Genomic DNA, 25476 nt, shown 5'->3' with positions numbered 1-25476 from the left:
TTGAAAACAGCCCTCAAGTTTATCGCAGTCATCTGTAGTTTAGCTGAGGCACAGCTTCAGGCTCCGAGACTGGGGTACAAGAAGAGCTCATCAGTGAGTGAATCTTGTAATCACACAGCATGTGCAAATTAAACTGATATAATACAACAATTTGTTTTTTATCTCTTTGTGTTTTATGAAAAATCACCTCAAGTAATACCACTTGGTAGTGATTGTGTCCACAGAAATCATTGCTATTATGAAAGTAAAATAATTCCTAATTAAAAAGAATAATAAATCCACTGGTAGCTTGGTTCTGTAACATGAATAAAATCCTCTAAATACTCCACACAGAAATTAGAAACAGCGATTCATCGAACTTTTTAAATGAATATTTGAGCCAGTGCAAAAAATTTTCATTAATTGAGAGATAAAACTTAATCAAACATTTAAAAGTGACATAATTTATTTAACAGCTTAATGAATTACTTCAGCCCTTTATTAGCGGAATCATTAACTGGGGCTGAAGGCATTCCTTATATTTTTAGGTGTACTTGACTGCTGATGAACAAGAGATCAAAGAAGGGAGACTGACAACCTCTAGTCCAGCTGTGTCTGGTCTTCCAACATTCAATATAGGGTCTTAGACAAAGCCAAAATCCTGAACACTTACTATGTAGTATTTATTTCATATGTGAGAAAATATCTCATGATAAATATGATGAAAACAAAGCATAAATTATCTATTGTAGAAATATATTGTACCTGATCTTCTGCAATATGGATTCGGGCATAAGGAGAATCCAGCAAGGTGTGTAAGGCCTGCAGACATGCTGTAACATGTTCAACAGGCTCCTCAGGTCTTGGGGAACAGAGGAACTGTATACTCACACCTGCAATGTACAAGGCAAAAACATGGATTTGTTAACGTAAAACACTTTGTTGCTTTGACACCACTTAAAAAAAAACTTTTATCTACTTATTTTTTCCTAGATTACTTTAACACACATTTATTAATGCCTTAAAGTGAGTTCAAAATAATTTTCAAAATAAGCAGCCAAACTTAGCATGGGGTATAACTTTGCAATTAGGTTAATAATCACATAAGAGGGGGTGGGATTTCCAAGGTCATCAGGTTGATTAAGAAGACATTTAAAGACATTCTAAAATAATACATTAAGAATAAATTTATGAAAATTATAAAACTGTCATTAAATGATCGTCAAAGAATTTTTTCACACAAATTTTTAAAATGGCAAGCTGCACGAGGCACAATGTGTCATGATAACAACTGCTCTTAATTTATGTGAGAGTAAGGTCGTTGCTTTGGAAGCCTTACACGTTTTCATTTATGAGATCTCCCGACAAATTCTATAATTTTACCTTATCATTTGTTTTCCTCCCTCACCCTTGCCTTCCCGAAAACATAAGAGCTTCATCAGAATGTAAAATTCTTAAATGTTAAAAGAACATCTATAAAGCAATTATAAATAAGACTTATTCTAATTAGCTTTAATTTTACATTTTATTATTTTGTCATGGGACAATATGTTAAGTACCAAGTAAAAAGAAAACTTATTGTTGAAAAAGAAAGTTTAGTTTTTTTCCCTAAAAATTATTCAATACAGCTCTGTCAGTGAACATGGCAGAGAATTTTTAAAGAGCAGTTTTTAATAATTAAACTTTTATATTAAAAATTCAGTTAATTTAGAAAATGTGCTAAAAATCCTCTTTTTACTATTCCTTCTCTGAACTGTACTATATAAAATTTTTCCAAGGATTAAAATGAAAGATATGAAGGAATTCAAATCATGCCACACCAAAATATACCTCCTTGGCTGAAGGCACTTGAGAAATAGCAGACGCATACAGGGCTCTCTGACCCCCTTTCTACTTAAAAGCAGGTCATAAAATTTCTCATGAGAAAGGTGCCCTCCCTGTAGCACGAGAACATTCTTATCGCCAGAGACTGGGAGCTGATGTTGAAACAGATTTGTCCAAACAAACCTACTAAAATGAGCCTGATCTCCCATTAGTTTTCCCCATATATTTTCTAGTCACTGTCCCACAACTTACTGCCCCTAGCCCAAACCCCTTTGCTTTGTCACATCTCCACAATTTACTCTCGTCTGTGTAAAACGGTATACAATCTGTTGGGCCTAATGGCTTCTCCACGTCTTCACTTTCCTTCTAAAGACAGGTAAAAATAGTAAATACATGTACATGTAAAATTAAATACATGTACATGTAAAAATATTAAATAAACTTGTATGCTTTTCTCCTGTTAATGTGTCTTTTGTCAGTCTAATTCTCAGGCCAGTCACAGAACTTAAGAGGGTATGAATTTTCAAAAGTAGTACACCTTGAAATACATTAACATGGCTTACCTACCTAAAATCAGGTGCATTCTGTCTTTGTTAATTTCTGGCAAAGATTTAGCACTAGGCGTTGCACTTGATGCTTGGTTTAAATTGACAGGTGTAGAACGTTTCTGTAAACCAGATACTGCCACTGCTTCTGCTGACTCTGAACATGTAAATCCTGTGCTATTTAACCAAAGTGCCACTGCATGGAGAACGGGAGCCCAGGAATTTCGATAGTGAAGTCGAGCTGTATCAATGGTCTCAGGAGTATAAAATGCACCACCTATAAAGCAATCAAATCAATCAAAAATATTATGTCTATTGTAAGTATTCACTTACTAAAAATACCCATCACATACTGTCTTAGCACATCTGGGCTGCTATAAGAAAATACCACAGACTGGGTGGCTTATAAAAAACAGAAATATATTTCTCACAGTTCTGGAAGCTGGAAGTCTGAGGTCAGGGTACCAGCACAGTTGGGTGAGGGCCCTCCTGCTTCACAGCCAGGGCCTTCTTGCTGTGTTCTCACACGGTGGGAGGGGCTGAGGAGATCTGCAGGGCCTCTTTTACAAGGGGACTACTCCCACTTATGAAAGCAACACCCTCACGACCTAAGCACCTCTCAAAGGCCCCCCTCCTAATACTCAGATCACAGCACATACAAAAGAGCAATCTGGACAAGCAGATTCTCCTACAGAGTTACCAAAACTAGCGTCTTTCCTGGAGCTGCTGACCTGCAGTGCCTGCTACTTCCCAGATGATGCTAGGGCTTCTAGCCTTTCCTCTGCTTAATGCTGATGCTACTGAGTGCCCTCTCCCTTTCCCTACCCGTAGTCACAGGCCTCCTCTTCACTGTCGCCAGCGACTCTTAAAACCCTTATCACCTTCCCGTTCTCTCATAAGCAAAGGAACTCTGTCTTTTTTCTTTTTTACTTTTATGCAAATTCTTCCCTTCCTCCTGTTTTCTCTATCAAACTGAAGACTTCCTCATCTGTCCCTGCACACACACACTGAACAACACAGCAATATACTTCATCATGGTTAAGCACAATGACTTGTTATACATAGTTATTTAGAGTACTCTAGCTCATACAGTTATTACTATAACAATGAGAACATTTTTGCTTTGGCTAACAAATAAGTCTAATGCTGTATTTGAATCCACAAATTAAATATGGATGCTCTTAAACGAGAGAATGTCAAGTTTAAGTCCACAGAAATTTCAGATGTTATTATTACTACTGTAGCTAACTTCCACCAATTCCATTTTGTTTAACTACTACTTTGAACTCCATTAAAAGCAAAACTCTGAATGCAGTACTTACCATCTGGGGGGAGCTGACTGGCAAATTCTGCTGGTAAAGTTAAAAGCGCATAGTCTTTTAATGCTGCCAACCACAGGCGGCTGAGTGTTGGCAGTTCAGGTTGTACGAGTGTTATTAAACTATCTGGTGGCAGTTCATCTATGGTACCATAATCATCATCGTCATCCTCAGTATTTTTAATTGCTCTTTTTGGTTTTGACTCTGCTTCCTTTTTAATATTCATAGCAACCACATATACCTAGTAAGATATTCAGGAGGAGAAAACAACAAGGCATAATATTAAGAAGTGTTATATCCTAAGTTGTTATGATTATACAGTTGAACCATCAAAAGTAACTGAGTACAGATACTAGAAAGTAAACAACTTCAGGATTTCCTGATAACCTCAAAAGAATAAATTCCACCTGCTTTGGAGGCAATCTTTTTTTTTTTTAATAGATCTGACTTCTGACTATTCCTTTCATAGCATATTCCTTGAGTAGGGTTCTCTGAATTTTTTTCTGGCTTTTCTTGTTCTACTTTACAAAGCACCCTTTTATATGTGGTTTTCTCTCTTTCTCTCTCTTTTTTTTTTTTGCCATAGGATATAACTTCCTGTTTACTGCCTTTGCTTTCATAGACTTATTAGACACAATCAGCCAGCATTCAAAGAAAAAAGCTGAGAGGGGGAGGGGTCATAGCAAGAATTTCCATAAATATCCTTCAAAATCTCTTCTTACATAGTCCTTAAGTGATATTTAGCATTCTAGTCCTTGCAACAGATGGCCGAGCCAAGAATATAATTTACTGGCCACATATATTATCTGTATCTTTTCTCTTCATTTTGTAAACCAAAAAAAGATGTATAATAACAACTTCCTAAAATATAATCTTAAAGATTCCTCCTTGTTGAAGTTACTTTTGTTCGTTTGTTTTCTTTTGTTTTTGCACATACATTTAGGCTTTGGCAACTGGCATATAGATGAATTACACATCAATGAAAAAGCAAAAAAACAAGGGGGTGGGCTGGTGGGGAGTAAGAGTAAGAAAGAAAATTGCAGTACATAAAAATCTTGAGAAACCAATTTACCCCACACAGTGTTTCTTTCACTGTACGTAAGAGGAAGTCTATGTATGTGAACAGGGATACTAGCTTCTTGATGGCAAGGTCTTATCTCTGTTCCTATGACAAGCAGACAGCTATGGCACAGTAAAGGACTAAGTTTAGACAATGATTACAAGAAACGATGAACCCTCATTTTTGAGGAAAAGCATTCCTTAACACTGTGATGTTCTTTAACAGTTAGTTACAGTCAGTTAGTCATACTAATACCTGACAATTAGAAGCAGGAACTAATTTCTGGAGTGAGGACTTTGAATTTCAAGTCAAAAATATACCATATTCATATTTTCTAGTGGTTGTAAGCTTGCTTTCTTCCTGTAGATTATTATGCTGGTATCTTAAGAAAATGCCTCAAAAAGCACTCGTAAGTATACTCGGCCATTCACTCATCAAATCCTTACCAAGTACTGACTGTTGTCTTGCATTTGATATTGTTCTACGACCTAAGGCAACAAAGACAAATAACACCTATATACCATATACGGTTTTCACCTTCCACAAACTCGCAAACTAATATAATGATGGGAGAGTGAGAAAAGCGCTGTGAGAAGGGATTTGTTTTAATGATCTCCCTTCCCCACCTCACTACGCACAGTGCTCAGGTACAATGCCTGGCACCTAACAGACACTCAACGGTTTGTGTAATGAATGAATAAATCACAGAGAGCACTAAGGACGGAGGAATCTTAATGCAGTATGAAAAAGGAGAGACAGGATTCAAAGACAAAAGTTCACCTGTTCACGAAGATGGAAGGTGGAGTTCCAGGCAGAGGGGAGAGCAAGAGCACAAGGAGAAGGAAACAGCGGGGCATTCTAAGGAAACTGCGAGTGTTTGGATTAGACTGAGCACAGAATATAAGGCAGAAGTAGTTGAAGATTTTACCCTGTTGGTAATGGGAAAGCAAAGGAGTCACTGCAGGATTTAAAGGTCAGATGTATGTATTTTCCCTTGACTTTTAATTTTATTTTCAGAATTATAAATTTTCAGTAATTTCAAAATTACTTATAATCCCTATTTCCAGGTTTTCACATTCTGACTTTGTAAGTAGTAATTCTGTTGTATAGAAAATTTTGTATTTAATTTTACCTATTAACATATTATAAGGGTTTCTATATGACTACTAGTTTTCATAACCATTATTCTTAAAGGCTGTGGTGGAAGACATACACCTAACAATTTTCCTATAGTTGAAATTTTACATTTACTTCTGATTCTTTATTTAGGCTTGCGAATCTTAGAAAGATGAGACATAGTTTTCAAAGACAAAAGGTGTTCAGTTCTTCACATTGTAAGTAACATTCCAAGTAAACACTTTTGTAAACATCTCTCTTTTTCATATTTTAGATATTTTCCCCTAGGACAACGTCCTAGAAATGAAATTACTGGGTCAGTGATTATAAATACTTTCACGGCTCTGAACAGACACTGTCAAATGCTTTCTAAAAGGGTTCTGTATTTTACATTGCTATCTGTAATATGAGAATATATACTTTAGAACTGTTTTTAAACAAATTTTGTGCTTATTTTTCTTACTAGGTATTATACAAGAAATACAGAAAAATCAGAAGCATAAGTAAAATGAAGAAAATAAAACTACTCACAATCCTACTACTCAGATCTAACACTGTTAACATTCTAAACATGTTATATATACATACTCACAGTCTTTTAAACAAAATGTTTGTATATAATGTCTAAATCAATTTTCTGTTCACTTAATACAATCATCTTTGGGTCAAGAAATACATTTATTTCTATTTCTTTGAGAACAATAAATAATATCACCATCAACATCTTCAAGGCAGAATCTTTGTATATATCCTTGATATTCTTTAGGATAAATTGATCAACTAATGTGCACAGTTTTAAAAAGTTTTTTGATATGAGGTTGACCCTTGAAAAGTGTGGGTTTGAATTGTGCGAATCCACTTATACATGGATTTTTTTCAATAGTCAATACTACAGGACTGCATGATCCACAGTTGTTGAATCCATGGATGTGGAACCATGAATATACAGAGGGACCACATACACAGAGGGCTGACTGTAAGTTACAGGCAGATTTCTGACAACGTGGAGGGTCTATGCCCCTAACTCCAGCATTATTCAACTGTAATCATCCTTTAGAAAAGTTTTACTGATACTATCATTTAAAGAATTATGCTAATCTAGTTGAGAAATGTTTTTTATCTCCTCCCCTCATATGTTTATTTGTAGTTTGGTTTCCTCTTTGTGAATTATCAGTTCATATTATTTGCCCAAATTTGCATTTTAGAATGATTATTGTGAGAATCTGTGTAGGAACTGGGGGGAGGAAGGAGACTAATAGTAGAAAAAAACAAATCAGGATGCAAATTGCATAGAATAGGTGGCAGATGATGAGGACTCTAAGGCAGTGGGGAAAGAGAAGAAATACATACAGATGGAAAAGGTATAAATGATCTATTGCTAAATTAAAAAGATAGTTGCTACATTGAAAGAGATTCCATTTTTATTTTGAAACTAAAGATATAGATAGATACACACATATACATACACACCCATTATACAGACATATAAATGATTTATATGTGTACATATGCATAGTAATATATACCAACATATTAGCAGTAGTCATCTCTGGGTGATAAGATTACAGATTAGCTTTATTTTCTTTTTTATACTTTTTCTCTACATTCTGAATTTGCGTAGTGAGCATACGGGCTCTTATTATCAGAACAAAATTACATTATTTTTCAAACATATTAATGAAGTAAAATAAATAGGAACCTGAGTTACTAAGTAGATGTAAGATGAGGGGGTTTGAGGAAAAAGAAGTAGTCATGACTGATACCTAGGTTCTGGTCTGAAGACAGGAGGTAGGACCATTACTAGGGATAAGGGGGGAAAAGGGGGAATGAGAAAACAGATACCTTATTTTAAACCTGTAGGGTGTGTGGTAGCTATGGGTCATTCAAGTGGAGATGTTCCATAAACAGACAAAAATAAGGGACTGGAATTTAGGAGAGAGGTTTGGGTGAAAAAGCAGATTTAGAATCTTTAAATTGCAAGTAAAAGCTATAGCATGGGTGTGGATGAGACAGCCCAGAAAGAGTGAAGAATGAATACTATATAACAGGGGGCCTATAGCCAATATTTAATAGTAACTATAAATGCAGTATAACCTTTAAAATTGTGAATCACTATATTGTACACCTGTAACTCATATAATATTGTACATCAACTATAATTGAATTAAGAAAAAGTATGAAGACTGAGAAGAGGGACAAGGAAGACACCAACATTTAAGAAGCAGGTAGGCTAAGAGAAGCTAGCAAGTGAGGTTGAGAAGGAACAATGAAAAGGAAAGAGCAGAACCAAGGCAGTAGTGTCACAGAAGTCAAGGAGAACAAAGGATTTCCAGAGGACACAACATCACAGGCTGTAGAGAGGCCAAATAAGAAAGAGACTGAAAAGTGTCCAGTGACTAGGAGAATTACATTATTTGCAATTTTAGTGAAGTAATTTCAATGGAACGGTGAGAGTAAACCCAGACTGCAGAGGACCGAAAAGCAGGTGACTAAAGAGTGGAGGATGTGAAGATACTGAACTACTTCAGTGCAACCGAGATGGGAAGAGGTGAGTATGCAGAAGCAGCAGCTGAGTCAGGGGAGAATGTAGGCAAGGAAAAAGAGCACGTAGAAGGAGATGCTGAAAGCACACAGAGGGGCCACATACCTGATAGCCCGAAGCCTGGAACAGCCCCATCCTCAGAGTCATGCCTACTAACATCCACTCTCATCTTCCAGGTCTCAACTCAAGTATCACTCTCTCCAAGAAGCCTCCTCTGAACACCCAGACTGTTCTAGGTGCCTCTGTCATGTGTTCACAACAGTCTGTACTTCTCCTATGATAACGCTCAGTATTTCTGTTGCATATACTTGTCCACTAGTTTGTCTTCCTCAGTAAAAGTAGAACATTTGTCTTGTTCACCAGTATATTCTCAACTGCTACCCTGGCACAGAGCTGGTGTTCAATAACACTTTGTTGAATGAATCAGAGAGTGGGAGGTAAGAGAATGAGAAAAGGTAATCCTGGGTTACGGGAAAACTTTAAAATAATAATAATTATTATATTAATCACAGCTGATAACATTCATTGTGCATGCTTAATGGGTTGGGTATTGAGAAAGTCATTATTACCTCTTTTACTTCAAAATATAATCCCATGAAATGTACATAATTATTATCCATACTTGAGGGTTGAGAAAACAGGTTTAGAGAAGCAGTTAAATAATCCACCTAAGGTCACACAGGTAAAAGGACAGTGATCAACTTATATAAATAGAAAGACTTGAAGTAACAATCTCTAGAGTTGGAAAACGAACATCCTCAATTTTCTGAGTAAAAAAGTAGAAGCAAAGATAGACCTTGAGTAGAGAAAACTAGAATGTGCTGGGCCTTTGAGGAAATGGACTCAGGAAAGGAAGCTAAGCAAGGAGAATTGCTTAGATAATATCACAGGCTGAGGCTTGAGGTGCAAATCATTTAAAATAATACAATCAAGTTAACCCACAATAAGAAAAGAGTTTCAAATTAAAACGTGCATTAATAATTTAGTTGAGGTTTTAACTTCCAACTTCTAAACTTCTAAAAAGCAATTATTTATCTTCCATTCTGTGTCAGATGCAATGCTTGGATTTTTTATATACATCACCTTACATGAAGATATTACTGTATTTCCATGTTATAATAAGAAAAACTGAGGATCTGAGAGATCAAATCACTTGACCAAAGTCACAAAGATGGTAAATTATAAAGACAGAACTTGTTCTAGGGCCTCTGATTCAACATTTAATGCTGTTTATACTGAACTACGCCAGACTTCCTGGTAGGTGAATCAAATGCAAGTCAGCAGAGAACCAGCTAATTGGCAAATGATCTTATGATCATCAAACTACATAATGGTCTCTTCATTTGGGAGAAGTAATAAATGGGATTGGGGAATTAAGAACAAATTTGGAAGCTATTTTTTTTTTAATAAAAAAAATCAATCAATTGGAATGTAATTTCTAGAGACAAGAGAAGTAGTAGTAAGTTTTAGTTAACAATTAGATATGTGAAAATTAAAGAGTTTCTATTAATTTCAAAGTGAGAAAACAATCATATTATAGTATCTAACTACTGTCCACCTAAAATTATTGATTTGCATTAATTTGAAAAAACTAAAATTTTATTAATAAGAACAAACATTTTACCAATGCAAATATTTTACTTGTCTAAGCCAAAAAAATGGCATCAGGGTAAAATAAAGGAACATTGAAGGATGCTCTATGCAAACAACTTGATCTAAAAATCAGAGAGAAAAACTAATTTCCACAATACCTTATTGCTCTATTTTCCCTTCTGTGACAAACAAAAATCCACAAAAACCCAGGGGTCCTTTATATAAACTATTATCATCTGGATGTCACATTCTTTGAGCCAGCAATTACCTATTAGGTGGTCACAGGCTGCTGATACCATGGAAATAGGGAAGTGAGATACTGGGTTGGCCGAAGAAGGAATAAAGAGCTACTTGAAATACCTGAGTATAGATGATAAGAATTTGAAAGCAACTAGCAGAAGGAATTTAGAAAAGTCAATTTAAAACAATATCATTATTTTTTAAAAGTGGCTGTGGGAATTAAAGTGGTAAAACCAGCTGTTAAAAAATAAAACATACAAACAAACAAGCAAACAAAAAACCCTGTAGTCTCAGTATTGATCCATGGTGGCAAGTCTCCTGAAATTTAATCAAATAAAAGATTCTTGGCATAAAATTTTTCTATTATTTATATTCGTAAGTTTTCTCTGCCTAATTTTTTCATAGTAAGAAGAGCCCTTGTTCAATATAGATGTTTTCAAAAAACTGATTAAAAATATAATTTTCAAAGGTTCCGTAAGTTTTTTTAAGACAGAAATGTATATGTATTTCAGTGAGAAAGAGCAAATAACTGATTTTCAAAAAAATATTCCATACCAAAGGTCAGTTAAAATAAAAAAACAAAACAAAACAATTTTATTTTTAACCGACAGGAATACAAAAACATTTGCTCATGGATGGAGAAATGATTAAGAAAATAGGCCATGGTTACCTCTGCCCATGCTTTGAGAACGGCCAGTTTTTCCATGGTTGTGGCGCTCTCTCGGTACAGTTGGCTGGAAGATCCTTTTCCAGCCTGAACTTTGTCCAGAGAAGAAACAAGTAAATTGTGTACTCGACGGAGATCACTGAGATCACTGACAACTCCACTTCCAATCCATGTACTACATACCTAGCCAGAGAAAAAAATATTAATTTTATATTAAAAAGTTAGCATTAAACATATAAGAGAATAGAATAAATATGATTTTTCCCCTGGGAGAAGAAATACAAAAACAAAACAAGTGAACAAAACAAAAAAATCTCAACACTATATTTTAATATTTTTTTAATGAAAAATCAACAGCAAGTATTACGGAATTTATTGTACTAAGTGGAAAACAAAACAATATTTACTTATCATGTTTCCATTGTCTAATTTCACAAAAATTTTAACAGAAAAAAATCTCCAAATCAGTTTAGTCATGAATAATTCATCAACATTTGTTTATTATAGGCAAAAGGTTATTCTGAGTGCTACAAAAGAGATTAAAAACACAAAAAAGTAAAGGGAAAAAATTTAGTCCCTGTACTCAGGTAAACAGATTAAATGAACATATGAGAATGTTCTATGAATGTCATACTATACTTAAAAAAAGAGAAAAAACAGATTAATTCTGACAGGAGAAATGGGAACATTTAGCTATCAGGAAGTTTTGTGTGTATAGGTGCAGGGGCATTTCATGGAGGAAGAGACAAGATTAGGAGGGTTAACTGGGATCACATTACAGTATAATTTAAATTCTATGTGAGCTGAATTCAGACTTGTTCTGTAGGCAATCATGAGTTTCCAAGGCTTCTGAGCAGAGGAATATTATTAGAATTGGGCTTTAGGAAAAATAATTGAATACCAAGGATAGGAAAGAATGCATTTAGACAGTAAGCAATGTGTTCAGTTATGTGATTATTATATCATGGAACAGAGATAATATGGCTCAAACAGGGAGTGGAATGAAAAGGGAGAGGCATCTGAGAAAGACTTGGAAGTAGAAATGACAGGATTTGGAAATCAATTACATATATTTAGCAAGAGGGGGCAGCATGCAAAAGTATGAGGTGATAATCAAAGATCACCAAATTTTGATCGCCAAAGCTTCTAAGTTGGATGATTGGAAGAAAGGTGATACCCTTGCTCAAGAGAGATAACATATGAACACAGGAAAGTGATGGAGATGGGAAGTTAGAGAGCATGATTTTGACTGTGAACATTATGACATTATGAGTTCAAAATACCAGTAAGAGGCACCTGGAAAGATATTCAGCAGACAGTTGGAAACATGGGTCTGGAATTCAGAAGCAAAGACAAAGGTAACTATGTAGATCTGGGAATCCTTCACACCAAAGTGGTCACTAAAGCAATGGTACTAGGTAACTTTATTCAAGGATTGAGGTATTTAAAAAAAAGTCTTAAGGACAGAACACAGGGAAGATAACTAACCTTAAGAGACAAGTGGAATAAGAATAAACAATGAAAGATATTGAAAAGAAGATGCCAGAAAAGCAAACGGAAAACCAGGCAAGTGTGGTGATACTGGAACCAAAGAAAGAATGTTAAGAAGGAAGGGGTGGTCTCATAGTGCTTCTTTTTTTTTCCAATTCAATAAAAGATTCTTTAAATTCTACAGTGCTTTACCATTTTCAAAAGTTTCACATACGTGATTTCATATAATCCCATAACAACCCTTCCCCCCCACCTCTGTATTGCCCCTCCCCCTCCCTTCTCCCCACTGGTAACCACAAGTTTGTTCTCTACATCCGTGAGTCTGCTTCTTCTTTGTTTTATTTACTAGTTTGTTGCATTTCTTAGATTCCACATATAAGTGATATTATATAGTATTTGTCTTCCTCTGTCTGACTTATTTCACTTAGCATAATATCCTCCAACTCCATCTATGTTGCTGCAAATGGCAAAATTTCATTCTTACTGAAACATGCTGTACACAAGAAATTAAAACATTGTAAATTGACTATACTTCAATTTGAAATAAATAAATACAATTTCATTCTTTTCCATGGCTGAGTAGCATTCCATTGTGTGTGCGTGTGTGCGTGTATGTGTGTGTGTGTGTATACCACAGCTTCTCTGTCCATTCATCTATTGACAGATGCTTAGGTTGCTTCCATATCTTGGCAACTGTAAATAATAAATACTGCTATCAACAATGAGGTGCATGTATCTTTTTGAATTAGTGTTTTTGTTTTTTTCAGATATATATCCAAGAGTGGAATTGCTGGGTCATATGGCAATTCTATTTTTAGTTTTTTGAGAAATTCCATACTGTTTTCCATGCTAGCTGCACCAATTTATATTTCCACCAACAGTGTACAAGGGTTCCCTTTTCTCCATCCACATCCTCACCAACATTTGTTATTTGTGTTCTTTTTGATGATGGCCATTCTGACCAAGTGTGAGGTGATATCTTATTGTGGTTTTAATTTGCATTTCCCTGATGGTTAGCAATGGCTGAGCATCTTTTCATGTGACTATTGGCCATCTGCATTTCCTCTTTAGAGAAATGTCTATTCAGTTCTTCTGCCCACTTTTAAATCTGGTTGCTTTTTTTTTTTAATTCTTTCATTTATTTTTAACTTTATTTTGGGGGGCCAGGTGGTGGAAGTAATTAGGCTTACTTACTTATTTATTTTTAGAGGAAGTACTGAGGATTGAACCCAGGACCTTGTGCATGCTAAGCATGTGCTCTACCACTGAGCTATACCCTCCCCCCAAATCTGGTTGTTTTTTTGATGTTGAGTTGTATGAACTGTTTACATATGTTAGATATTAACCTCTTATTGGCCATATCATTTGCAAATATCTTCTCCCATTCACTAGGCTGTCTACCATTTGTTTTGTGTAGTAGTTTTAAGTTACTAGTTTTTAAAATCAGTATGTTTTAATGGAAACAACTTGCCCAAAAATCTATCACTTCCAAACTCATTCTACGAGGCCAGCATCACCCTGATATCAAATCCAGACAATGACATGCTAAGAAAGGAAAATTACAGACCAATTATTACTGATGAATTAGATGCAAAAATCCTCAACAAAGTATTAGTAAACTGAATCCAACAATACATTAGAAGGATCATACACCATGAACAAGTGGGATTTATCCCAGGGATGTAAGGATTTTTCAGTATCCACAAATCAATTAATGTGATGCACCACATTAACAAACTGAAGAATAAAAACTGTATGATCATCTCAATAGATGCAGAAAAAACTTTTGATAAAATTCAACATTCATTTATGATAAAAACTCTCTAGAAAGTGGGCAGAGAGGGAACGTATCTCAACATAATAAAGGCCATATATGACAAATCCACAGCTAACATCATACTCAGTAGTGAAAAGCTGAAAGCATTCCCTCTAGAATCAAGAATAAGACAAGGATGTCTACTCTTACCACTATTACTCAACATAGTTTTGGAAGTCTTAGCTATAGTAATCAGAGAAGAAAAAGAAATAAAAGGAATCCAAACTGGAAAGGAAGAAGTAAAACTGTCACTGTCTGCAGATGACATGATATTATACACAGAAAATCCTAAAAACACCACCAGAAAGCTACTAGAGCTCATCAATGAATCTGGTCAAGTTGCAGGGTACAAAACTAAACTCCAGAAATACGTTGCATTTCTATATACTGACAACGGAATATCAGAAAAAGAAATTAAGGAAACAATCCTGTTTATCATCACATCAAAAATAATAAAAAACCTAAGAATAAACCTATCTAAGGAGGTAAAGACCTGCACTTGGAAAACTGTAAGACACTGACAAAAGAAAGTGAAGATAGCACAAACAGATGAAAAGATATACCATGTTCCTGGACTGGAAGAATCAGTATTGTTAAAATGAACATACCACTCAAGGCAATCTATAGATTCAATGCAATCCCAAAGGCATTTTTCACAGAACTAGAACAAATAATTTTAAAATTTGTATGGAAACAAAAAAGGCCACAAATAGCCAAAACAATCTTGAGAAAGAAGAACAGAGCTAGAGGAATCATGCTCTCAGACTTCAGACTATACTACAAAGTTACACAGTACAGTACTGGCACAGAAACAGATACATACATGAGTGGAACAGAACACAGAGCCCAGAAATAAGCCCACACACTTATGGTCAATTAACTGATGACAAAGGAGGCAAGAATATACAGTGGAGAAAAGAAAGTCTCTTCAGTAAGTGGTGCTGGGATAATGAGCTACATGTAAAATAATGAAATTAGAACATTCTCTAACAGCATACACAAAAATAAACTCAAATGGATTAAAGATCTAAATGTAAGACTAGATACTATAAAACTCCTAGAGGTTAAATATAGGCAGAACTCTTGACAAAAACTGCAGCAGTACTTTTTGGATCTGTCTCCTCAAGCAAAGGAAACAAAGCAAAAATAAACAAATGGAACCTAATTAAATTGAAAAGCTTTTACATAGCAAAGGCAACCACTGACAAAATGAAAAGACAACCTACTGAATGGGAGAAGATATTTGATAGTGTCAACTTACTCAACAGTTATGTCTTCACTTTCTTACCTGAAATCCTTAGGCCAAGATGTGCTGCACAATTCACCACTTTTGGTAAAAGGTAATAAGGTATATGAACTTAATTAAGGAATAAAGCAAGATGTGTAGCAGCACCCCATAATTAATACATGGCTATTTCCATAATGAAATGCAGTAGGACTCACACTAAGAGAGATCAATCAATACTATCATCTCACTCAGCTTCATCAGGGCCAAGTCAGGGCCAAGTGAGTACAGTCAGCTCAGGTTTTGCTACCAAATAAATTATTAAAAAGCTGGTTTTCAGAGCATTTCGTTATTAAGTCATGGTTAATGGATTGTGTTCCTATGTTTAAAACTTTTTAAAAGGTGAGAATAAATATACGTATAAATTATTTCATTCTTTTATAAACTTATTCTCAAAGAACGCAAAACTAAACTGAATAAAAATCAATAAGGACATTTAAAAATTGATTGCTACCAATACTGATGGCAAAAAAAAAAAAAGCCAGTCAAAACTGAAAATACATTGCTGAACATACAATGAAATTTAAAGTGAAAAGAGATTAAATATGAGTGTGAAAATTAAGAGTTCTTATTTCTAAGGAAAATAACATATTTGAGAGACTTGACAAATATGTCTGTGAATTTTAGCAGAAATATAATTAAAAATTGGGGAGAACTGTCAAGATTGAGAATTTGGACCTAAGCTTGCTTTGCAAAAACCTAAGTACTTTCTCCACTTTAAGAACATGAAATCAGAAACTGCAATTACCACATTATGGATATGGACTATGAAGAAGAACAAAGCAACACTGAATCAGCAAAATCATACTCAGAGAAAACTCTTTAGCCTTTTATCAGAAGAGTGGTGAATAAATGAATGTACATTTATAAATTTTAAGCTGAAATAAAATATTTAACGTATGTATTATGTTTATGATTCCAACCTGCTTTAAATGATTTTTTATTAACCCACTGTCCCTAATTATCCTCAACTGAAGACATTTGAGACTTTTCCTATACTATCTGAGAATTATTTGATTTTCAGGTTCAACATGATGTTTATTCTAGTAAACAAGCTGGGATGCCATGTTTCATGATCTGCCCAAAGCCAACTCCTTTCATAATCTTAAGAAAGGAACTTGCAACCTAATATTCCACCTGTTTCAAAACCACCTTTCCTCCCAGAAACAGGATAGGAGGTCAAAAATTTAATTAAACATGCACCTGGCAACAAAGAAACCTCTTACAGAAAAAGCAGCTAGGGCCACATAAGAAATAAGAAGTTTAAGGCAAATTCCATACTACTCATTCACAAGATGAAATTCAAACAGCCTTTGCTTTTCTAATGATCAGGAGCTTTGTAGGAGGTTTTATCTGCTTAAATACTATGATCTGAAACATTATCATGATACATTTATTTATACATGACTGTGATTTCTGATGTTTATATGCCAGTATCCCAATCCAAATGACTTACCTACTCAAACATGGTAAAGTGTGTACCAAGATCCACAGACCTCTATCTCAAACAAGGCTCCCTCTTCTCTCTCTGGTCTGCTGTTGTTGGGAGGAGTTCATTTCTCTGAAGGCCACCATTAGACAGCAGACTTCAGAGAAATAAATACTAACAACAGAAGGAAGAGGCAACTCACTCAGCCACAAAGAGCAAAGTCAGAATTTCAAACCTATCACTGCAAACAGCAGATCATTCTCTGCACAGAGGCAACATGTAGCTTGATTATGGATTCTAAGCAATAATGATGGACTACAGTCCTGTACTCCAGAAAACTGGGAAAGGCAGAGTTCCTTCTCTTCTATTCTTAGGAAAGCAGATAAAGAACCGGATTTACTGCAAGAATACAGCTTAATATATGAATCCTTTTTCAGGATGAGGCATGAAAAAGATGAACTTATTAAACATGTAGGAACATATGTGCTTTTGTAACTCTCTTCAGATAAGATAATACGAGAATAATTTCCTAGGATTAACTTTGCAATGAAATTTCTATATTGTGAAATTCTCTTTAGGATAATTTAATACACAGAAACTTGCAAAATCTTTCACAACCTGTGGTCAAAAAAAATCTTTTATTACCTAATTATTGTTACTCTATATTCTTTAATTACTGTGTATTTTGAGATTTTACTTTTATTCTAGTCCCTCTTATGACTTTCACATCTCTGTTTACTACTGGGATAGCTATTAATTCCAGAGTTGTGTCCTCAGCTACAGGGGAAAAAAAAAAAAAAGGATGCAATTAATAGTTACTACTTCATCATTTCACACAGAATAAAAAGGAAACTGTCACTGCTGTATTTATGAGATAAAAATAAATACTGTTTGATTTTTCTCTCTTCTTTCTTGGAAGTGAAACTGTAAGATATCTATGACTTTATAGAAGATCACTATAGAAAACACTATTTTTCTTCTCACCTGGCAAGCTTTTGCTATTATGTCTGATGGGGTATCTTGTGAAAAGGCTGGTCTTAGAGCAGCTCCCACCTAGAAAAATGAATACAAGCATTTTATTTTAAAAGATAAGTAGTTAACATAAAGCCTCTGGTGTCTTTGGAGATGAAAACACAAAACACATCTTTGTTCCTTTCTTCTGTATCACATCTCTTATCTCTTTTCAGTTACAAGAAACTCAACCATTCCATTTTTCTTCTGACTTCTAGAAGATTATCATTATCAAATCTGTACGAATGCTCTACCAAATAGGCAATTAATCCTGCTTCTTTTTCCTTTGTTTTTGTTTAATAGTAAATAGGATTTTCTGACAAAGCCACATATTCTCAGAGATAACAGAAAACTGTTATCCTTTTTTTTCCTGTCTATATATCCTTGAATATATTTCTAATGTTTACCTCATGGGTGACTCTCATATAACTGACTCAATTCCTTTAAATAATTGAGTAGTACTAAAAATCCACACAGTCACTAAAAGACCTTAAAGATCATTTTACCTCAGAAAGAGAGGCTTTAAAAGAAGGTTGATCAAGAAATATTAATTTATGTACTGCTATTATATTAATAAGTAAAGGAATATGAGTTTTAATTTTAACAAGCCAGTATTGGTCACAGATTCTTAGATATATTAGATTTAATATGTATGACCTAAATAAGGAATTAGATATAGTCAACTCTTAATTTGAGATTTCTTCCCTTACACTAGAGATTCAGTCACTAAGGCATATCAACAGCAGTCTGGAAATCAATTAAGAGCCCTTTGCTCTGACTAAAGACACAAGACAATTAATCACAGTATTCATACTGCAGTAATCAACTGCAGTATTTCAGTAATCTTATTGCAAAGCTAGTACTAGATCCTGTACTGAAGGAGAAAGAGAGTATACTAGAGAAGACATTATTGGGTTGACTGATAAAACTGGAATATGATAGATTACATAAAAGTAGTGTATCAATTTTGAACTTCATAAAATTGGTAACTATTCTATGGTAATGTAAGACAATATTCCTGCCTTTGGAAATACAGACTGAAGTGTTCAAGGGTTAAGATACATGATTTAGATAATTTAAATTGTTTAGGAAAGAAAAAGTGAGTGAGTGTGCATGTGTGTGTGTGTGAGTTGTAGAGAGAAAAAAAGAGCAAATGTCAAAGCAAATGAGGCAAAATTCTCAATTGGTAAATATGAATGAAGGGTATAAGATAGTTTTTTGGTACTATTTCTGTAAGCTTGAAATTATTTCTAAATAGAAAGATTTTTTTTTAAAAAGGCCTTCATTCTGATAGTTTGAGTATTTGGGAATAAATAATTATAGACAGGTTTTCTACAGCCAGTAGGGTTAGGAAGTATAATTTCTTTACCTGGATGGATAGATGGAAAAACATCGATTATATATTATTCACACTTTTTAATTTTGTGTATGTATTAGCATAGCTACTAGGTGAAGTATGATGTGTCTGGAGTCAAGATTTTGGTATAATCACAGTAAAAAAAAAAATGTTTATTCTTTCCTTGCTGATGTAAATTTTGTTTTTGCTTTCACATAATCCACCATTACTCAGATTAAATCTATTGTACCTCATTTGAAGAATATAAATAAAGGTATAAATATCAGGAGAAACAAGTATATCTCTGTTTAGAATAAAATTAAAAAATCTTTTGAAAGTATACAATTCTTTCAGTAATACTTTAACTTATTAAAAGTTAATTTATCCTTCAGCACACAACAGGTGATTGCCTTTTATTTTTAAAAATGCTTATCAAGTCTTGACATATAAAAATAATGGCAGCAAATCCACAACACTCTTGGGCTGTTCCTTTTATCTCTACACAGCACAGCTAAATACCTAAACAGAAGATTGGAAAGCCAGCCTGGAATATCTATTCTAGTTTTATCACTAATATTATATCAAGACTTAAAAATAGTAACAAGTTTTATACTATTGTTTCTTCAACTGTGAGTTGATTCAAACTATGTCACAGACTATGGGAGTAAATATATGCATTAATGTGAATAAATAGGTTACAGGTCCAAATACATTTTTCCAGGGAATCTTCGCTCCTTTAACGCCTACTCAAAAGATCAATTTTAATTTTGAAACATATAGAATATCTCACATTAGCTTGATACTGCTCCAAAATCACATGTCCTGGAAATTCTGGCTCAGGCACAGACGCAAACTTCTTGATAATGTCCTCAAGTGCTTGGAGCCCAGCCATCCGCAGCTGGTTACTATGATCAGTTGCAGCCATGAATGCCATGCGAATCAGGTCAGAGAGATGAAGTACCAAGAGGTCATCTAAAAATAAAAATAGAAAGCAAAAAGGAAAACTTTTCCAAAAGTAAATGTCATAACATAAAAATATAAAATGAAGTAAATTTCTTCAAAAAAGCATTTATGATCCACATGTTTCACCATGTTTAGAAATAACAAAGATACACTTTCAAGAGAGCTTCCATACCATGATCTCTTGAGTACACTGGTAAGCCTTTACACAATGTGATAACACAGATGAAGTTATAGGATGTATAATGACATTGGAAGCAAAATAACTGATTACCACAACTTTCCCCAAAGAAGCTTGTGATCCTTTTGTCAACAGGGATTGACAAACTTCTGTAAAAAACCAGAAAGTAAATATATTTGCATTTGCTGGCCATATAATTTATACCGTAACTACTCAACTCTGCTGTTGCAGTATGTACATAAACCATATGTACACAAATGGGTGTGCCGTGCTCCAATAAAACTATTGACAAAAACAGACTGTGGATTGGACTGAATTTGGACAGCAAGCTATAGTTTGCCAACCTCTACTCTGGAAAAGACTTTTATAAGGATAAGATGTAGAAAAAGGAAGTCTTTTCCTGTTAGCCTTAGAGTAAAGGCTGTCCTGGATCAGCCCTATTAAAGCTTAAGGCAAGTCTGAAAAAATTCAAAAGATACCAAATAATTTAGCTACATCACAAAACAAAATCCAGCACTATCACAAAATCCAGCACTAACATAATAAAATTTGCAATGTCTGGCATCTAATGGAGAATTACCACAGATGTAAAAAAAGCAGAAGAATATATCTCATAACAAGGAAAATGAAAACAAAAACCAATGAACAGAAATGTTGGTCCAGAAATGAAAGAGATAACAGAATTAGCAGATAGGGACTTTTTAATAGATACCATCACCTAAATAAAAGAGAAAACCACAAGTGGGATTTCTAGAGATATAAAAAGATATCTGAAATGAAAAATACACTGAATAAGATTAGTAGTGATTAGATACTGAAAAAGGAAAGATTGGTGAAATTAAAGATATAGCAAAAGAAATTATCTTAAGAATTTATCAAGCTTAAGAATTCTAAAGATCTTCATGAGGCTGCAAGGCTCTCACAGTCTTTTTTGAAGCAGTGGTAATTCTGTGGCTCAGCCTGATCCCAAGTCAATTCCTATTTAAAGAGGGTTTTGTTGTTATTGCTATTGTGAACATTACTAGCATATTCCAGTTTTTTTTACATGCCTACCTAAAATAGCAATTTTAGAATTTTAACTCTAAAAAAGAAGATCTATTTATTTTGGGGAGGGGAGCAAAATGGAGAGAAAAATACTTTCGGCTAGAAGCCCCCAATGCTTCCTCACCTAAGGAAGGCAAAAACACACCATCAATAAAAACTAATGATATAATAAACTTTTGCCAGAATTTGGAAGGAAATTTCCAAGGTGGAAGAAACTGGATTAAAATGGGTTTATTCAGATTATGCCAACCCAAAAGTAAACAAAAAGACCCATTAGTCCTCCTAATACGTTCTGTCACCTAATTTACAATTTATATCAATCTAGAATGAAAAACTAGGCAATTGTTTCGGGAATGAAAGTTTTGTTGCTTCTGTACTCAATCTCTACATAACAGCCTTTATGAAATTAAGACCTCTATCTTGTCTAAATCTAAGGAAATGAACTCCTAAAGGGGCACTGAGCAGAAATTCTGAAATAAGCAGAGAATTAGGGGACTGATAGAGGTTTATTACATTCTGGGACTTTCTGACCCACAGAACTGTAAGTTAACAATTTTCTGTTACTTTAAGCCACTAAGTTTGCTGTCATTTATTAGAGCAATAATAGAAAACAAATATAATAAGCAGCCTCTTCTACCGGGAAAACCATTTTTCTGCCTCTAAAACCCAGCTTCAAGATGACTTCCTCTGTTATATCTTCTCTGGCTCTTCAGGAAACAAACAGTCCTTTTTTATGCTCCCAAAGTGTTCTTATCATTCCACTATTGGGATATATAATTATTTGAGTGACAAATCTGGCTCTTTGTCTTCTAGACTAGAAATGCTTCAAAAGCATGGACTATGTTTTTTTTTTCTCCTTTGGATCCTCAATGTATAGCAAAGAATAGGACTCAGTAAATATCTGATAGATAATGACATGAAAAGGGACACTATGTTCATGATATATCGTGCTTTGCTAGTATTCTATATATATTCAGATTCACATTTTATACATAGTGTATATACTACTGCTTTACTTTTCATTTGTTTGTTTTTTAATCCATTTGTGAGTTCTACTGCATCTTATACACAACAAAATAAACTGAAAGGCATTTTTAATGTATAGACTTCAAAACTGATGACACATATAATGTGTCTTCAGATATTTAAAAAATGACAGGATGATGAAGAGACAACAAAATACAAGATAAGAGAGTCTGTTACTCTGCCACTTCTCTCAGCTTCTCTGGGTCTCTTCATTTGTAAGTGAAGATACTGGAGCTGATGATCTCTTTGTAAATTCCCTATAATATCTGATTCAGGAGATATATGGCATAAAAGCTTACAAATGATCAAAAAGTAAAGGGTTTTAGTAACAAACAATTTTCACCTTTCCAAAAATACCTAACAACATTTCTGAAATCTGAGAGTTCGAAATCTGCCATGGTATTCATGAATTCTGACATTCTCCATAGCAGGGGACTGCAAAACTCACTTTATGCACTTTAAACTTTTGCCATCTCTTTTACAGTAAAGTGCTAAAAGTAGGATAAGGTACCAAGGAAACGAAAGTTACTGCCGTCACTATCCTTTGGGCAAATGATTAAGATAAATATATCTTAAGATAGGTATATAACTTTGGACCACTTTTTTCAACTTATCTTCCAAATATGGATCAGAAGATGGACAATATGTAGAGAGGACGGAAAACAAAGGTAAAAGGCAAAGAAACTTACAATAAACAAAAGGCACAGTCTAAAGCATGTTACAAAGCAGTAAAATATTTCAAACTTATAAAAATACTCTGGGAAAAAGAAGCACTGATTTTAAATTTACTTGTAGGGTTTCGTAGTTTAGCAGAACGTGCCATGGCAAGATCAAAGTGAGCCTGGTCCGCATTCTCACACAAATTGATGATTCGACACAGGCAATCAGCAGCAAATACTCGAGTGGCCCAGCGAGGTGCCACAAATGGCTTTGACTTATCTTCTTCTCCTAGTGTGGTAAACATGGTATCATCATCCATCTCATCTTTCTTTTCAAATTCTTCATCTTTTCCACTACTTAAGGGAGTTGCAGTACTCATATCTGTAACAAAAATAAAGGCATAACAACCTCACATATAGTAAAAATGATGCTTTAGAAATAGCATTAATGTTTGAAGATTTCTAATTTAAAAATAGACTAAATTCTCACTTTGAAAACAGTAACACTGGCAAATTTCTTCTTTTAAACAATCAGTAAGAAACCAAGGAAAGGATACATAAAAGTATTTTACATATTTCACTAGTTTACATTTTACGTCAAACTACAGAGTAACCTGGGATTTTTATATACAATAATTTAATCTGAACTTAGTCATTTTCCAAAAAAATAACCAAAGTTCATTAGTTTGTAATATATTTTGACCTTCAACATTTTACAGGGATTTATAGATTAACAATTATTAATATTTTTAAACATAAGCTCAAATTTATATATCTATATCTATATAGAAATAATTTTCATTATTTTAAGAACACATTTTATGTATTGAATACATACCACTAGAAGCTGCTAGGACATCTTTACAAAGCATTAGCCAATGGGAAAGTTTTTCTACAGCCAGCGATGAAAGCATATGTCCCAAAGTATCATGAATATCAGAACATAATTTTCTATCTGTCTCCCGGTCTAGCATTCCAAACAGAAGTCCCTCAAGACCAGTTTCTGTTATATTAACACCTTGGTGCCGGCAATGGATATCACTTCGAGAACTAACTCCAGGCGCAAAAGGACTGACACCTGAAAAGCAATTTTTACAAATGAACTCGTATAAGATTTTATCGTATACTACAGGCAACAATTATGTTAAAGGCCATGATACACATTTAAATTCACAGTAACAACAAAATGAGCTAGCTATATATACAATTTAACTATAGTCCACAATTTACATATCTTTAGAATTACAATTTAACCTGACAATAAAGGTAAAAACCCTGATCTTTAAGACTGATTATTCTGTGTTATTTTAAACAAACCTCCATAGAATGCTCAGCAAATGTATATTTGATTTTAATAAGAAAAAAGTGTGGGAAAGAAACGTACTTCTAATTAGATTTAATTTAATGGACGGAAAAAAATTATTGCTACATTTATTGGATGAACAAATTGAAACTTATTCGGTCTTATAGTTCAAATTTTTAAAAATCTATAAAGCTAGGACACAAATTATAAATGGATTATATCCTAAAAGTTTATTTTAAAATTGAGAAAATCCTGTCCAAGAAATACACAATCAAAAATTGTTATGAAATAGTGGTTAAATTTCTTGCTTTATCTGAAAATCTTATTCTTACAAATAGCAGGAGTAGAACAACTGGCAGCCTTTAAGAATAAATACAATTAGGCTCCACGAAGACTAACGCCCTCTGAACCTTGAAGGGAGTGAGATGGAAGGATGCAGGCTGAAAAGTGGCTCTTTGTAACTGAGTTACTCCAAAGACAGAATAAGGGAAGGTTTGCAGAAAACAGACACAGTGATTGGAATTCAAAGACAGTGGGAAAGGTCAAAAGAGAAGGTTCCAAGGAAGGAACATTACAGAGAGATTAGGCACAGAGGCCTAGTTTTCACTTAGCAGTATATGGTGAATATCTTCCCATATCAGGAATTATATTTCCACAATGTGATTTTCATGGCAACACAGCAAACCATTGAATCAGGAGTACATTAACCGATTAACCACTGAGGATGAATTCCTAAAAGAGGAATTGCTAGGTCAAAGTGGTAAGCACAGTTTGAAAACTTTGAGAATACACTGAAAAAAAATCCTCCAGAAAATTTGTATAACTTTACATTTCTACCAGCAGTATTAGAAATTTTCTCTTTTGTTCATCTCTCTCTCCACACCAGTTAAAATCACTATTTTTAATCTTGGTCACTTTTATAGAAGAAAAATGCTATCCTATGACTGTATTAACATGCAACTATTTAATCACTAGAGGTTAAAGATATTTCATATGTTGATATTTCTTCTTTGATAAAACATCTTTTCGTGTGCTCTAGTGATTTTTACA

At 34.2% G+C, this 25476-nt stretch overlaps 1 protein-coding gene across 2 annotated transcripts in view; it reads right to left on the bottom strand.

The window, feature by feature from the left end:
* HEATR5B (HEAT repeat containing 5B) overlaps positions 1–25476 on the bottom strand; it is an 89773-nt gene that overhangs the window by 14836 nt on the left and 49461 nt on the right. For both annotated transcript variants that reach the window (XM_010999642.3, XM_064494587.1), the window contains 8 exons: positions 23962–24201; positions 23254–23505; positions 20044–20225; positions 17891–17959; positions 10889–11068; positions 3671–3908; positions 2371–2625; positions 745–872 (listed from right to left, as the gene is read on the bottom strand). In XM_010999642.3, the coding sequence (XP_010997944.2) occupies positions 745–872; positions 2371–2625; positions 3671–3908; positions 10889–11068; positions 17891–17959; positions 20044–20225; positions 23254–23505; positions 23962–24201 (1544 nt within the window). The remainder of the gene's footprint in view (positions 1–744; positions 873–2370; positions 2626–3670; positions 3909–10888; positions 11069–17890; positions 17960–20043; positions 20226–23253; positions 23506–23961; positions 24202–25476) is intronic.

Source organism: Camelus dromedarius, chromosome 15 (assembly GCF_036321535.1).
Source record: "Camelus dromedarius isolate mCamDro1 chromosome 15, mCamDro1.pat, whole genome shotgun sequence".
Taxonomy (NCBI): Eukaryota; Metazoa; Chordata; class Mammalia; order Artiodactyla; family Camelidae; genus Camelus; species Camelus dromedarius.
The sequence above is the reverse complement of the archived record's forward strand: the minus strand, read 5'-3'. Positions and strand labels throughout refer to the sequence as shown.